This window comes from Alosa sapidissima, chromosome 8 (assembly GCF_018492685.1).
Source record: "Alosa sapidissima isolate fAloSap1 chromosome 8, fAloSap1.pri, whole genome shotgun sequence".
Taxonomy (NCBI): Eukaryota; Metazoa; Chordata; class Actinopteri; order Clupeiformes; family Clupeidae; genus Alosa; species Alosa sapidissima.
The window spans coordinates 34708017-34725303 of NC_055964.1; the positions used below are offsets into that span (position 1 = coordinate 34708017).

The window sequence follows — 17287 nt, forward strand, 5'->3', positions numbered from 1 at the left end:
TTCTGTGTTTCATCCAAGTGGTAGCTAAAAACCTGTCTAATAAAGACTATCGTGACAATCTGGCCATAGCCCACAGTTAAATCATGGTGCAATGGTTGTTTGATTTGCTTTTTGACTATGTTCACATAGTGGATGTGTGCATAACTGCGGTAAAGTTGGTTTTAAATTGGATGATGGACATTTACATTTCAAATATATCAAACCAAACATCAAATTTTAAAGAAGCTTTGTGTTGGACTTGTATAAACATATTAATATTAATTTGACACAAAGTCGTCCCTCATAGCCAGTGCTAAATGGATTTTTCGAATGTGTCTAATATCCAACATCTAATATAGAACCAACTTTATCGCGGTATGTGCATAACACAGGGAGAATAGTAGTCTACATTGAATTGAAGTGAATTTCACCCTAGAGTCATTTGCACGATGACCATGAGCCAAACACACCCCCAGAAGCCTTTTTTCCCTTGATCAAACATTGGTTTAACATTGGTCGAGTTAGCGATATCAGTCTATGTATCACCGAATGGCTGTGCACCGAAATATTAGTGCATTCCTGGAACTGGGCGTCGCTAGACTACATCCTTATGCTACGTCATGTAGCCTATCGTTCAAGTCACATGTCGTCATGGTGTCACTGTCAACACAGGTGTCGTGGACATGCTAGACTTTTTATCATGGTGTCGTGGAATGTCATTGGTTATTGAATAAGTCACATTACAAGAGGCATCCATCCTTCACCGTCGTTCCCGCCCTTTCAAATGCGAGCACAACGCTGGAAATATATTGGCCGTGACAAAATCTTGGCCAAATTGGTATGAAATCGTGTAACCTGACTTGGCCATTAGACTTCAGATTTTGCACTTAACCAGTCATTTAAATTGGGGCCCTACAGGTGTTTTGGCATGGGTCTTATCACTCACTCATCATAGAAAAGCGTTTCTGCACGGCTTCATAGCTGCGACCCATCTTGTCTGAGATGGTGACCCAGTTTGTCCCATGCAGTGTGTACAGCTTCTTCAAGGCCTCGTTCTCGTCTTCTGTAAACCTGCGGAGGAGATGACGCGGAGGAGATGACGCAGAACCATTACACACATGGAACTGTCCCGACAGGGTGCTGCATGATCACAGACTCTTTAATTCACCCGAGTCCATATCAAATGGATGTCTGGCCACTAGGGTGCATCATCCGCCTTGACATATGCAAATTAATCTGTCCCTATGCTTATTATGTTCCAATAAGAAAAGAAAAAAACATTCCTGGTAAATTTTGAAGTAAATTGGATAATATTTAGGTGGCCCACCATTAACCTTTATGAATGGTCAAAATTGTTGGCAAATTCAGGAAATCGCCTGGCAATATGGGGGACTATGGGGGTATATTTCACATTATTTCACTATTATCAATTTTTTAGCCAGTAGTTATTTGAATAATAACTGTATTAAGGACATAAAGCACACAGCTCCCTGGATAAACATTGGGTTTCTTTATGTTGTTATACATATTTTGGTGATTTTTCTCAGAAAAAAACCTTAATGTGTGTTGTAACACTTGTCATTAATATTTTATTTTAACTGTTGTTGCTATGGTGTTATATGTTAAAATGTCATAATTCCAAATCAGATATAGGCTACATGCATAGGAATGTTTTGTTTAGTGTAGAGTAGTAGTTGTATCACACAGGATTACATGAACTTTCTTGCAACACCGCTTTTAGTGGAGAGTGTAGTAGCCTAATGCCAATCCACAGTCTTCAAAATGTACTCTGTCTACAAGACAATCGTCTTGGATATTTGGTTTGGGCAGTGGCCTTGTTTAGGATGACTTAATTATCACTGGATCCCGTCCTTCAAACTGTCGTCAAGTTCTCAGGTGCTTCATGTGGTATCTTTCGGATGGTTCATCAGAAAACAGAACAAAGTGGGAATCAGCAAATATCGTGTGAATGTGAAGTGATAATGACTGATCAGATTATAGTATAAACCGCAACTTTTAAATATGATACATATTTTACATCGACTTGGAACAGGGGACCTCACTAACCACCACCAATGTGTAGCATCCACCTGGGTGGGTGATGCACGATAGCCATTATGCGCCAAAATGCTCACCACACACTAGCTTGAGGTAGAGAGTGAGGGAATGAATGAGCCAATTACAGTGGGGGATGATTAGGGGGCCAGATTGAATGAGCCAGGTTGGAAATTTAGCCAGGACAATGGGGAATCCCCTACTCTTTGCGATAAGTGCCATGGGATCTTTAATGATCACAGTGAGTCAGGACCTCGGTTTAACGTTTCATCCGAAGGACGGCATCTCCTACAGCACAGTGTCCCAGTCACTGCACTGGGGCATTGGGATCGACCTTTTTGGCCAGAGGGGAAGAGTGTCTGACCACCCACCAATACAACTTACAGCAGCAACCTAGTTTTTCCAAGGAGGTCTCCCATCCAAGTACTAACCAGGCCTACACCTGCTTAGTTTCAGTAAATTACCTTCAAGACAAGGTATCTGTTGGTCTGACTGCTTCCCCCAAAATGTACACTACTGCCATATCTCAGGAAGCAAGATAGAGACACACAACTCACACCAAATGATGCGATCCATATTTATATTCAACTTCCATTGACATTATAGGGCTAGACCCATTATTTTTGGCGTTATTTAAGAAAAAACGATATTTTCAGCCTAGCTTTATGGACGTCTTTAGTTGGAAACTTCAGAGGCTGGGTGGGCCACCTAAACATCAATAGAATTCAATGAAATTTCACATGGAAGTTTTATTTGGTTAATGGAACAACATTATTCAGATTCATTTTCACAATTTTTTTCAAAAAGTGAGGCGGATGATGCACCCTACTGGGCACATTTCAAAAGCAATCTTCCTGCAGCTGCTCTGCGTTTTAAAGTGACATAGTTGTTGAAAGGCTGGTTCTTACTTTCCCAGGTAATTCTCCTCGTCAGACATCTTCCTGGCTCGTGATAGGATGTTGTGCCAGTTACGAGGTATCCCCGCACCTGCTCACACAGAGGACACAAATCACTGCAATAGCCACTTCACCACTCACATCAACAAACCAGCCCTACTGTTTTACACTAATTTTCTGTGTATTAGCCGCAGGACAGTGTTTTATGCAAGTTAAAAGAAACAAAACCAAAATAATACAATATAAATTGCCCCTATGTATTGCTGAGGAAATTTTGCAAAATCAATGCATAAGCCGTGGCTTGAAATTACGGTAATGTTAAATCGGCCTAATGGCAGTGGGAACAAACAAGCAAAATAATCTCTCACCCACATTAGATTTCATCAATGCTCATTCATCCACATGACATTTATACTCATTCATCCACATGACATTTATACTCATTCATCCACATGACATTTCCACTCACAGACACACGTGACATCAATACTCATTCATCCACAAGACATCAATACTCATTCATCCACATGACATTTACACTCATTCATCCACATGACATTTACACTCATTCATCCACGACATTTCCGCTCACACACACGCGTGGCATTTCTACTCACAGAGACTAGGGAGAAATCCCAACCGTCTCTTCTGTCCCCTGATGATCGTCTTCTCTTCCGGGAAGCGGTGTGGTTTGAACAGCTTCAACGTGCTGTCAATCCCGCTGATGAGCAGGAAGTTTTTTATATTCTCTTTCAGCCTCTTGTTCTCGGAACCGGTGAACTTACCCGTACGCAGTGGGATACCTGTCGTACAGGTGAGAGGGCGGAAGACACTCAGTCACAGAAAAATGAAGTGGTCCCTCGACATTACACAGACCACATATTAAGAATGTTACACCACAGAGACCACCCAACCCCACATATTAAGAATGTTACACCATGGAGACCACCCAACCCCACATAATAAGAATGTTACACCATAGAGACCACCCAACCCCACATGTGCCGATCATCCATTGTGATGGTTGACAGACATCACGATGGGAAGCAACCATCGTGATACCACGCCTCCACATGCCAGTCACTAATTCCTGCTGTAACAGGCTAACACATAAAAAAAACCTTTCCCTGGAAATGAATTTTAAAGGCTGTCAGCCAAACAGTACCTTCTTGTAAAATAAAAGACTTAGCCTATTAGTCTACCTATCATCTTATTAAAATAATTCCTGACTGTGACTACAGGCATATAGCCTACATTGGACGTAAAATATGTAGCCTAATGTTTTAGCAGAAAATAGTCCTATTGAATTATTATTGTTTGGCTACGACTAGGACATTCTAGCGCTCAAATATTTTTGCGAAGCTACAACGATCGCCAAATGCGTCCTTCTCCTCTGTGTTAAATAAACAATTTCTTTCGTTAATTATAGGATCAGAAGGTAGCCTTTCCGTCTTTCACTGTAAGGCTTGTATTTCATGCATTTAGCAAAAGTCCCAGACAGCAGCGGAGTGGTAATCGGGATTCGTTATTTGTAAAAGTTTTTTTACTTAGCCCTCCTAAAGGACTTCCCGCCGCCCTCATAGTCAGCATAGAGGTAGCCTGATAACGTGGGATGCTGCATAGCACACTACTGAAGATTTTAAATGAGTGACCACAATAGTAGTCTTAAGTAGCTTTTTTGCTAGGCCCAGCGAAGGCTGGCAATGTGTAATATTCCGCTGGTCGGTGCACACGCAAGTGTTCAGATTGATTGTCTATCCGTCTTTCACGACGATTTTCTTGGAGCAGATCTTCCACACAACTTCGGTAGCCTGGTCAGTATGTCTCTCTTAGCTGTCCATTTTCATCAGGCCGTAGGCTATAGCCTATATAATCTTATATAATATTTTTTTTTTTTTTATGTAGAAAATTATAAATGTATTCCTGTACAGACATATGGTAATTAATTAGTGTTTACTATACTAACCCCCCCCCCCCCCCCACGATATCATCGGCCATCACAATGTTTTACTGCACACATCATCAAATGCCAATTTAGGGGACATCCCCCAACCCTAATTAAGAATGTTACACCATACAGACCACACAACCCCACATATTAAGAATGTTACACCATAGCAGAACCAATGCACTCAACAATGATGAAAAACCAAATACAATACAATTTACTTATTCGTAACAAGCTGTACAGAGATGAACTAGCTTCTCTGATAATTTGCCATGCCTCACAGATGCTGCTGGCTTCATACTGTACATGAAGATAGCACAGTGGTGCCAGTTCAACAACTTGACCCTGAATGCCAGCAAAACAAAGGTGGTGGACTGGTGGTGGACTATAGGACACAGCACTATAGGACTATAGGACACAGCAGTATAGGACAAAGCACTATAGGACTATAGGACACAGCACTATAGGACTATAGGGCAGAGCACTATAGGACAGAGCACTATAGGACTATATGACACAGCACTATAGGACAGAGCACTATAGGACACAGCACTATAGAACTATAGGACATAGCACTATAGAACTATAGGACACAGCACTATAGGACTATAGTAGGGCTGCAGCTATCGATTCTTTTTGTAATCGATTAATCTAGCACTTTATCGGATAATTTTTTATTTGCATTTTTAAACAACCAAAACAAATAATGTAGTGCTGGGCGGTATACCGGTTCACACCGTATACCGTTGTATATTTTCATTATGATATATGATTTTTAATATACCGCCATACTGATGTATTTGATCACACAACGTTTGGAACGCTGCGCCGCGCGACAGTGTTTCAGACGGAACTTTTTTCACACGCACGCATGGTGCGACTGCGAGGCATAGCTGGGCATAGTGAGGGTAAACACAAGGTGTTTTAAGTTTTCCCCCTAAAGTATGACCCTTAAGGCTTAATTTCTCCTTAGGTAAGGGGTTTATTTAAGGGTGTTGCACAGAATACCTTAAATTGTTTCTTCAGTTAAGGAAAAACGTTAAGGGATACTGCATTGAAAGGGATTTACCATCACAAAAATTCTATTGAGATTGTTCAACATTTGTAACTAGCTGGCTAGTAGGTGATGTTGTTAGTTAGCAACCCACCGAACACAGTGAAGTTTAATGATCTTATCATTCATCTCACCTTAAAGGAGAATTCTGGTGTGATATTGACCTAAAGTGTATTGAAACATGATACCGAGTGTGAACGTATGTCTCATAGCCCATCTCGGCTTGTCCTCTGCACTCCAAAATCTGGCGCTAGTTAGCCGATGCTACCAACAGCTTTTTCAATAGTGGTGCTTCGGCATCGGGCTAGCCATGCAAATAAATCACTGTTTTACACCCATTTACGAGGCTCAATGTATCTCCACACTTCATTGGTAGACTTCCGAGGCATTGAGAACTTTGAAAAAGCACTGGTAGTTTACATACAAGACGATTTATACAGACGAAGTTTAGCGTTTGCAGCCATCTTGAATTTAGTCACGATAAGTCGAGCAACGAGTAAGAATGAACAGGTATGATAAGGGATCAGATTCCAAAAATAATTCAGTGGAAATGCATGGATTCCAGTTTCTTCCAGTAGCAGCAACTGGAAGAAATATACTGCAGCTGTATAAATCGTCTTGTAAGTAAACTACCAGTGCTTTTTCAAAGTTCTCAATGTCTCGTTTTAAATGTCAGGGCCCTCGGAAGTCTACCAATGAAGTGTGGAGATACATTGAGCCTCGTAAATGGGTGTAAAACAGTGATTTATTTGCATGGCTAGCCCGATGCCGAAGCACCACTATTGAAAAAGCTGTTGGTAGCATCGGCTAACTAGCGCCAGATTTTGGAGTGCAGGGGACAAGCCGAGATGGGCTATATGAGACATACGTTCACACTCGGTATCATGTTTCAATACACTTTAGGTCAATATCACACCGGAATTCTCCTTTAAGAATATTCGCTGAAATTATCCAGGTAGCAAGTAAAGCATGTTATAGACATGAACTTAGCAATACTAGCTGGCTAGTTAGAAATGATCCTGACTGTCATCAGTGCACCAAAACAAACTTTTTTGTTAATGTTTTGCCTAGCGAACCGAACCGAAGCTCATGGCAGGCTAACAAGACATCCATATCCGCATGGGTCATTCCACGTCAATTCAACCAGGGCCCACGCACTTAGGTCTCAAAAAATTCTGAAAAATTTCCAAGATACAGCCAGTTTTACAGGGGGAGGGGGGGTGTCGATTTTGTTTGGCTCTTTTTTTTGTCAAAGTTCACAAGCCCACAGCACAAGAACTAAACCATGTAGAAGGTTCAAATTTTGCATGCTGGTACATAAATAGGAATAGTATGTAGCAAAATCGTCACGTTTGGTCTGGATAATCCTGCATGGTCACAGCTGTCCCTAAACGTTGATACAAATTTTATTGGAGTTTTTGGCTGGGCTCGGTTTAAGCCTTCAGAAGACATATTTGTACTCAACATAGGCTCTTGATTTGTTTTCCTTACTGAGATAAGTAGAACTCTCACAAAAAGCAATGAACAGAAAATAAATCCCTTCAGGGTCTGAACAGCAGACCTCACAAGTCTGAAAAATCATTTTCAGACTGATTTGCCAAACACCTGCAGCTACTAGACTACTAACAAATAATTTTACCATTTTTAAAAAATAGCATACCATTAGGCTACTAACAAATAATTTCTGGAGTAAGCCTATTTGCTATGGTAACCTAGCAACCTGTGTATGTGTGTGTGTGTGTACACGCGTGAGGAAAGATGAGGGTACAAGGATACAAGGAAGTTTATTGTCACATGCATATAGTTACTGGAAGTAAGAAATGCAGTGAAGTTATGTCTGGTGTCAGCCTATTTGTGCAAGGGGGGGGGGGGGGGGGGGTTAGTAGATTAAGTGGCAAGGGCTGCATAAGAAAGGTGGGGGAGGATTGGAATTGGGGGTGGGGGGGGGGGGGCACCAACAAGGAGCACCCAAGAGCAACAGGGGCAAGGAAAAACTCCCTTACCAAGGAAGAAACCTTGGGCAGATCCACGGCTCAAGGGGCTAACCCAACTGCCAGGGGTCTTGGTGTGTGTGTTGGGGGGATGACAGGGGAGATGGGATAGTGTGCTGTGTATGTGGGGAGAGGGCAGTGTGCAATATGTGTGTTGGAGAAGCTTCCTCATGAGACAATGTGCTGTGTATGGGGGGGGGGGGGGGTGACAGTGTGCTGTAAGTATGTTGGGGATGTGTGTTGGAGAAGCTTCCTGATGAAATAATGTGCTGTGCATGTAGGGGAGACGGGGGGGGGGGGCAGACTACTGCAAGTATGGTGAAGGGACTTACTATTGCAAGCAGAGTACTGTATGTATGATGTATGTGAGTGATGAAGATGTGTGGGTGGGTGGGAGGGGAGTGTAGCAGTGACTGTGTGTGTGTGTGTGTAGTGTGCGTGTGGGTAGGTGGGGGCAGTGTGCTGTAAGTATGTAGAGGATGTGTGTTGGAGAAGATCCTGAAGACAATGTGCTGTGTATGTAGGGAGGGGGGGGCAGTGTGCAGCAAGTAGAGGAGGCTTACTGTAGCAAGCAGTGTGCTGTATGTATGTGAGGTGATGACAGTGATGATGTAAGTGTGTGTGTTTTTTGTGTGTGTGTTGGGGATGGGGGTGGGGTGGGGGGGGGCAGAAAGGCTAGGCAATCAAGGACATGGGTAGATGGAGGAGAAATCAAAAATAATAAATCTTCTATGGAGATGTGCAAAAGTTAGAGAAAGTCAGATATGTGTGTATGTGTGTTTTGACGTGTGATGAAATAAGAAAATAAATAAAAGGTCTATAGCATAGGATGAGGGATGTAAAAGTGCTAAAAGTCTTGTAGGTGTGTGTGTGTGGGGGGGGGGGGGGGTCATGAGTGCTGAGGAGTGAATGAGTGCAAAGTCAGTATAGTGTGAGTTCAGAGTTGGGAAATGTTTGAGAGTGCTGAAGAGTGGTGCGTGCATGTGTATAAGAAGGGGTTGTATTTTAGGCATACTGTCTTGCAATTGAACGTGAATAAGTTTACTACTTAACATTATAGATAGATAGATAGTCTAGGCTAGACAGATTGATAGATAGCCTACTTTATTGACACTTGGTGAAGCGGCATGGAGTGGATGTTTTCGGTTCAGATGCTTGTTCTTTACCTTTATGAGTATGTAATGATCCCAAAACTTTACTTGACATTCTCTGACATCTTGACTCCGCAATCGCGCCAGCTTTGGTATCACGATTCACGCGCTAGTGGTGTGCTTTCTGAAAAACTGTCCGTGTGGAACAATCAGATCCCTGCACGTATAGTGTGCGTCATAGGAATTTAACGAGGCTTCGAGGCAGGGTTTTTGCCTCGAGTAATTTTTGTAATCGAGTTATTTGAGTAACTCGATGAATCGTTTCAGTCCTAGACTATAGGACACAGCACTATAGGACTATAGGACACAGCAGTCACACTGTATTAGGGTTGTGTATCGTTTGGGTTTTATCCGATTCCAGTGCTAAATCAATACTTTTAAAACGGTGCCGGTGCCGTAACGGTGCCTGAACCGGTACTTTGTATTTAAATTAAAATGGTCTAAAGCATGAATTGCTTTTTTTATTGATAAGACAAATTTGAACAGGAAATTGAACTGTTATATTCAATTTACTATCAATATCTCATTGCTCCTACGCATAATAGCCTACATTTAAAGGTTAAAACAGCTTGCCATGGATGCACACAAGTAAGCTCTGCTTTCAAGTTTACCCAGTGTAGGCGGTTTGCCATAAGGTATGTTAAAACCGCTTGCCATATAGAACTGCCAGGTCATGGACAACGGCATTTGCAAGCAAGCTAATCTAACAGGGACTCTTTCTGAATTAATTTGGTGTGTTCCCAAATGCTTCAAGAAATTTCATGTCTTCCCCCATAACACACAATAGTTTTGAACATGTTAGGCTACATGTCGTTGTTGAAATGTTTAGATTCCCAGCCCTAGGCATTTTAACAGCAACTATGGCTATGCGCTACACCAGTCAGCTGAGTTTAATTAGCGATAACGTACGGAGAGGGTTCCGTAGCCTCTTTGACAGCTCAGTGACATCAGGTATGTAACCTACATATTTATGTTTTTGCCAGCTAACTTTTAACATGATCTTCATATTCATTGTGATGCTTTATGGGCCTCATGCATATGAAAGATAAATATAATGCCATTATGTTGTTTAGAACACACCGTGAAATAAAGTTTTCATCTTACAACTTTGCTGATAACATTTCAAATAAATGCCAGCTAGCGCATTAGCAAGGATATTGTGTAACGTATACTGTTGATGTTGTTTCATAGCCTTTTGCTTGTATGTAGTTAGGCCCACTGCTAGATTTTAACAGGAGCTCGTGATATCGCTTTAAAGCTACTTGGGCTCCCGCAAGCTGTCAAACACTGTCCACTCGCCTACAGTATGTGGTGACCCCTCTGGTTTATACATCCAGTGTTTATGTTAGCTAACTGTATCTGGATGTGTTGCTATCAGAGCAAGGCGTTAGAGATGGCGCATGACCTACAGTATGTGGTGACCCCTCTGGTTTATACATCCAGTGTTTATGTTAGCTAACTGTATCTGGATGTGTTGCTATCAGAGCAAGATGTTAGAGATGGCGCATGACATGCAGTGATGCCTCGTACAAAAAAAAAAAAAACAAACGCGATTTAAGCACCGAAATCCACGTTGTTATTCGATGCAGTTACTACCGTTTGTGTCGGCACCGGTGCCATATTAGAACCGTGTTTCGGTGCCCAACTCTACACTGTATTAAAGAGAAGTGGGCAGGGGGGCACTGCAGCGCCCGTGCCATATTCGGTCCATGTCTGGCCCGGGCCATTTCCCGACTCCATCTCTCCTCACTCGCTTGCTGTCACTCTCTCCACTGTCCTTCCACATTAAAGGCATTAAAAGCCCAAAAATACTAGCCTGGCTAACCCCAGACCTAATCTCGTCGTTTGAGGTCCCTCAGCACACAACGAAAGTTGAGCAGCTAAATGCCTTTTCACCACATGTTTTGCAACAGTATCTCTATGCATGTGTCAAATAGAATCCTGATGTTCTACAACAGCAGAGCCATATCTATATGGCTCTGTACAACAGTATCTCCATGCATGTGTCAAATAGAATCCTGATGTTCTACAACAGTATCTCTATGCATGTGTCAAATAGAATCCTGATGTTCTACAACAGTATCTCTATGCATGTGTCAAATAGAATCCTTGAATAATAGAACAAACAAAGCATATTTGCTCACCTTGCTTCTTGAATTCTCTGAAGCGGGGCAGGTCATACTGGATGAGCTTCCGTATCCAGTGGTGGTTATGAAACGGTGCGTTAGGCGCAAACTCCTTGAGCTCCTGTAGCACGGCATCTTCAATGTCCAGCACAGGTGCTTTCCTTGGCCCATCATCCGTGTGAGGCGGTGTGTGTGTGTGCAAGTGTGTGTTTTCCGCAGGCTGTGTGTCCGTGCTGGCTTGTCTGTCTGCAGTCTTTCTGGTCTTCTCGGACTTGCTCTTGGCCGGCTTCTGTTGGACTGCCCCACTGTCCATTTGCACCGGAGCGAGTGACACGTCTGCGCCGGTGTTCTCTCCAGCGGAGACGGTCTCTTCAGTCCTCCTCTTCTTTTTCCTCACTTCTCCCTCCTGGGGAAGAGCAACATCTGTAGACTCTTCCGTCATCACTGGTGTCACTGCTTCATGTTTTCTTTTCTTTTTTCTGTCACTAACTCCACACGGAACCTCAGCTGGTGTATCCTCATCAGCTCTCTTTGATTTCTTCTTCTTCTTCTTCTTCTTGTGTGTATGTGTCTTGACAGAGTCCACTCCAGTGGTTGTCTCATGAGGACTGCTGGGCTCTGGCGCCGCCCCTAGTCGGTGTCTCTTGTTCTTCTTCTTCTTCTTCTTCTCCTGAGACAACAGTTCTGCTTCCGTCATGGTCACCTTTAGTATGTTTCCTGTAACAGTATGAATGGAAATCAACATGAATCTTCACAGAGAAATAAATAGATAGATAGATAGATAGATAGAAACTTTAATTCCAAAGGGAAAATTCAGACTTCCAGTCACTTATAACAGTAGGTTAAAGTATGTATATATAATAAAATCTATATATAAGTCTACAATAAATACAAATATAAAGTGCAGGACAGAGTTGTTAATGTATAAATAAATATGTCTGTGGAGATGCACACTCCTATAGGCAGGTACCAATAGATCACTATGAGTGGGACAAATCACTTTTTGAGTCTCTCGTGTTGCACTCTGGGAGAAGCAATCTGTTGCCGAGCAGGCTTTTCTGTTGGGTGATCATCGAGAATGGCCAGCAATTTAAGAGTCCCCCCCCCCGCCACTGCAACCGACACACCAGAGTCTAGCTCCATGCCGACCAACAGAAATGTTGTGCCTCTTCTTAAAAGAAAACATTCTCAAAGCATGTTTGCACTTAATGTATTTGACATATCTGAGTAAGTACTTCATAGCAACCATAAACCTATTCAGCATTAGTCCTATCTAGGATCTTCAGCCATAACGTTCCGTTCTCTGAGCTAGATAAACAAAGTGAACACCGTCTACGTTAGCTATAAAGTATGTAAATCATATGGACTTCAGATACGATAACCAGCTACATGCTTATCGACGGATATAATGTAAAGATAATAATTATATACGCAAACTCTAACAATAGCAATTGTGAATCTAAAACGGTTATTTACGGCGTTTTACTTCGACAACTCACCCAAGCACGGCAAAATCGACTCGTGTGTGTGTGTACACGTTTTTCGCTGGTGACTGAATCAGCGCATTTTCACAAAGATACAACTCTCTCCGCCACCTACTGGGCTGGAGCGGAAAACGGACTTTTTTTTTTTTTTTTTTGTCTGCTTTATAAAAGACATAATGCAAATCTGCAAATAAAGATAAGACGACTGTGAAACAGTACGGTTACAATTCTACAAAATGAAGTTCAAGGTGCACTAAATAAATAAATAAATAAATAAATAATAAAAAAAACAATTATCTTGGGGAATTAACAAGCACATTATTGTAATGTTTAAGCAATGTTGCAGCTTTTTTGTTATCCAATATTTTAAAAATGTCAAGACAGGCCTCAAGTTCAGCGCTAAATTCCTGTACATTTTGGGTGGCTAAAGCAAATTAGAGGGTACACTTGCCATTACACCTCAGTCCAGCAGATGGTGATACTAATGCACTCCGTTTGCAAACTGCTAAAAAAACCTCACTGAAGAAGAAGAACAGGCCAGTGAACCCTTCTTCTTTTTTAGTGAGCTTTTTTTTGGCAGTTTGCAAACGGAGTGCATTACCACCACCATCTGCTGGACTGAGGTGTAATGGCAAGTGTATCCTTTAGCCTCGTTCTGGCTGCCGGGTGAATAAGGCGAATTAAGGTTAGTGTCTGCACACTACGAATTGACTGTGACACTCTGCCCCACTAACTTGGGGCGGTAGGTCAAGTTTGAAAGTAGGACACTCCCACCAAAGAAGCTTGAAACGCCTGAAGAGAAGAACGTGGGATGTGCGAGCACTGAACGAAGGAAGAGCCAGTAACGGCTCCTACACACAGCTGCGTGCATCGCGTTGCTGGAGACGCATCCCATTGACTTTACATGGGCTCACGTGATCCGTTGCCGAACTGAATTGTGGGTCCGTTGCATCGCGTTTCTCCCACCGCTCGCGTTGAGAAGTTCAGCTGTTGCTGCACCGACAGACGGCACCAGCCAATCAAATTACGGTTATACCTTAAGTCATTTGCATAGCTACCGTCGGGAACACCCACTGCACTGGCATGCGTTGACGGAACGCAACTGTGTGTGGAAGCCGTTAGTGCTGCTTGGGCAGCATTGTTGGTGCGTGACAATGTAAAGACATTTTTTCCAAACACAGCAAGGTGCAGTGCCATGGTAGAGATCTCCTCAATTGAATTTGTATTGAGTCTTCCCACCTGCCACATACCAAAAAGTATGACTACCAAAAATCTGTAACTATGACGTGTCAATAAAAGTTTTGAAGCAACTCTTTGTGTTCATAAGATGTTCATGTTTCGTGGTGATATGAGTGCATCTAGAGCGAGAGGTAGCCTGGGCTACATTCCTTTTATTATTATTATGATAACGCATTATATCCATGACAGGCAAGAATGCACCTCCCTGATCAACAAGTGTTTCTAGGGAGTTTCGATATTTGATTTCAGCATTGTTCAGGAATAGGTGATAATGAGTGCAACTGGGAGAGGAAGCCTAGGCTACATTCCTTTTATTATTATTATTATTATTATTATTATTATTATTATTATGATTACGCATTATATCCACGACAGGCGAGAATGCAACTCCTCGATCAACAAGTGTTTCTAGGGAGTTTCGATATTTGATTTCAGCATTGTTCAGGAATAGGTGATAATGAGTGCATCTAGAGCGAGAGGTAGCCTATGCTATTGCTTTTATTATTATTATGATAATAGGCATAACTAAGGGATGCCATAACGCCCCCAACAACAACCAAAACTAGCCTACTCATTGTCAACATGTACACTAAATGTAACCTCCTCTTTGCAAACAGGGATAGGCATATATGGTGACAGATTAATTTAAAAAATGTGCAAAGATATACTGCATCAATCTATGTTTCATTAGGCTACTAGACTATTTGTTTTGCCTAACTATTTATTTAGGCTATTTATTCAGTTATTCATCATCTTCCGTCCTTCGCACTACTTGTGTAGCGCACGCATTCTCAGACCTGTCACCTGTCACTCATCATCGTAGGGGAGGTGTTTGGAATCATTCCCGCGTTACAATTATCAGCCAATCAAGGTGGTCACTTCAGTCAAGCTCGTGCATCAGTAATGACGTCATCCATAGCAATGGAAACTCACTCTTAGTTTAGGAGTTGTCATTTTTCTTTGCTAACCTAGTGTTCATGGGCATCGGAAAAACCTTTTTTCCCATATATATTGTAACATCGGCGCACAAGACATTGCGTAGCGTTCTCCCACGCAGGGCATGCTGGGATGCGGGAGTGAACATTTGGGGTTTATGTCTGTATTTTTCCTTAGTTTTGAGTGTAATGTTAGTGTCTTTGTTGTAACATGTTTCCCTTTTAGTTCTCCCTCGTGTGTGATCCTTTTTGTGTGGGGGACTGCATCCTCCCCTGTATGTGTAGTGTGTGTGTGTGTACTTGACCTGCTCCGTGTGTAGTGTGTTCTGGGTCTGCGTCCCTGCTCTCGTTTCCTCAGCTAATAAACCTTTTGATTGGACAACTGTGTGTGTCGCTATCAAATCGTTACAATATATAGTTGGGGAAAAATATATATATGTTTTCCCCAGTGAAAACATCATCATTCTGCATCATTCACGTCACGTCATGCGTGAGTCAGAGGTGGGAAACTGGGGCTAGATTTTGTTAACAGAGTTGCCCAGTTAGGGGCTCGTCATGACTTTTGGTGTCACATTGTAGTTCGTTTGTAGTCCATGTGGCCTTTCATGTCCAACAGTTTTAATGTGAACTTGGGAATTTGACGTTTCTGTCACTTGAAAGCTGCATATCTTTCTTTCACAAGCATCTTACACTATATTTTAAGTTATAGAGTTCATTTAGGATTAGTGAGCGTATGTTTTAACCTTAGTTGTGGCATTTGTCACACATTCCGACGGCAAAGCACATGAACACTCGCTGTGGGAAAAACAAAATAATCACGGGGGCGGTCCTTGTCATTCCCATGAATGCACCATAAGAGCAGGTCTGAAAGGCTTTGTGAATTACTTTGAAGAGAAAACTCCTCGCTAAATGTTTTAGTGCGATTTAGGAATACTCCTAGTGGTATGATAAAATGCTTTGTGAATACGGGCCCTGATGTTCTACAACTGTATCTTCATGCATGTGTCAAATAGAATCCTGATGTTCTACAACAGTATCTCCATGCATGTGTCAAATAGAATCCTGATGTTTTGCAACAGTATCTCTATGCATGTGTCAAATAGAATCCTTGAATATTAGAACAAACAAAGCATATTTGCTCACCTTGCCTGATGACCTTCAGCATCCAGGAGTGGTTATGAAACGGTGCGTTAGGCGCAAACTCCTTGAGCTCCTGTAGCACGGCATCTTCAATGTCCAGCACAGGTGCTTTCCTTGGCCCATCATCCGTGTGAGGCAGTGTGTGTGTGTGCAAGTGTGTGTTTTCCGCAGGCTGTGTGTCCGTGCTGGCTTGTCTGTCTGCAGTCTTTCTGGTCTTCTCGGACTTGCTCTTGGCCGGCTTCTGTTGGACTGCCCCACTGTCCATTTGCACCGGAGCGAGTGACATGTCTGCGCCGGTGTTCTCTCCAGCGGAGACGGTCTCTTCAGTCCTCCTCTTCTTTTTCCTCACTTCTCCCTCCTGGGGAAGAGCAACATCTGTAGACTCTTCCGTCATCACTGGTGTCACTGCTTCATGTTTTCTTTTCTTTTTTTCTGTCACTAACTCCACACGGAACCTCAGCTGGTGTATCCTCATCAGCTCTCTTTGATTTCTTCTTCTTCTTCTTGTGTGTATGTGTCTTGACAGAGTCCACTCCAGTGGTTGTCTCATGAGGACTGCTGGGCTCTGGCGCCGCCCCTAGTCGGTGTCTCTTGTTCTTCTTCTTCTTCTCCTGAGACAACAGTTCTGCTTCCGTCATGGTCACCTTTAGTATGTTTCCTGTAACAGTATGAATGGAAATCAACATGAATCTCCACAGAAATAGATAGAGATAGATAGATAGATAGAAACTTTAATAATTCCAAAGGAATGTTCCCTTTTGTGTATGTCTATCATTGTCTATCATCATTTGCTCGACGTCATCATGAGAATAGTTATGGTAACATCAATATTGTGAAAAAGGGTCAACAAAGTACAGTAAACTGTGGATATAACAGTAACAGCTTTGGCAACACCATTATTTAAAGCCTATAGGTCGTTTAATAGAAAATACGGATGATAAGACCTACACATAGGCTACTATTTTGACAGTCTTTTCCCCAAAAGGAACTTCAGCTGTAGGCCTACTTCAGCTGCCACAAAATGTAGTGGAGTAAAAAGTAAGGCCTATTTGGCCTAGACATGTACTGGAGTAAAAGTAAAAAGTTTAACAAACTTGAAATACTCAAGTAAAGTACAGATGAGATGACAAAGCGATTTCTACAGTTATTGAGTACATGTAGGCCTAGGCCTACTCATGTAATGCCCACCACTGTAACACTTCAGATACGATAATCAGCTTATATACCCTTATATACGCAAACTTTAACAATAGTAATTGTAAGCCTAAAACGGTCATTTACAGCGTTTT

The 17287-nt window shown here is 42.2% G+C and overlaps 1 protein-coding gene across 7 annotated transcripts in view; it reads right to left on the minus strand.

Moving 5' to 3' along the window:
- LOC121715150 (transcription termination factor 1-like) overlaps positions 1 to 17287 on the minus strand; it is a 54411-nt gene that overhangs the window by 36959 nt on the left and 165 nt on the right. For 4 of the 7 annotated variants that reach the window (XR_006033534.1, XM_042100569.1, XM_042100571.1 and 1 more), the window contains exons 1-5: positions 16002 to 16300; positions 11219 to 11917; positions 3548 to 3733; positions 2943 to 3021; positions 926 to 1050 (exon numbers count right to left, since the gene is read on the minus strand). Coding sequence is in view for 3 of the 7 variants with exons in the window: in XM_042100569.1 (XP_041956503.1) it covers positions 926 to 1050; positions 2943 to 3021; positions 3548 to 3733; positions 11219 to 11917; positions 16002 to 16284 (1372 nt within the window). In the remaining 4 variants the exon portion in view is untranslated. Of the gene's footprint in view, positions 1 to 925; positions 1051 to 2942; positions 3022 to 3547; positions 3734 to 11218; positions 11918 to 12699; positions 12758 to 16001; positions 16301 to 16323; positions 16657 to 17287 lie in introns of those variants that run through there. The other 3 variants (XR_006033537.1, XR_006033536.1, XR_006033535.1) reach the window with 3 other exon arrangements.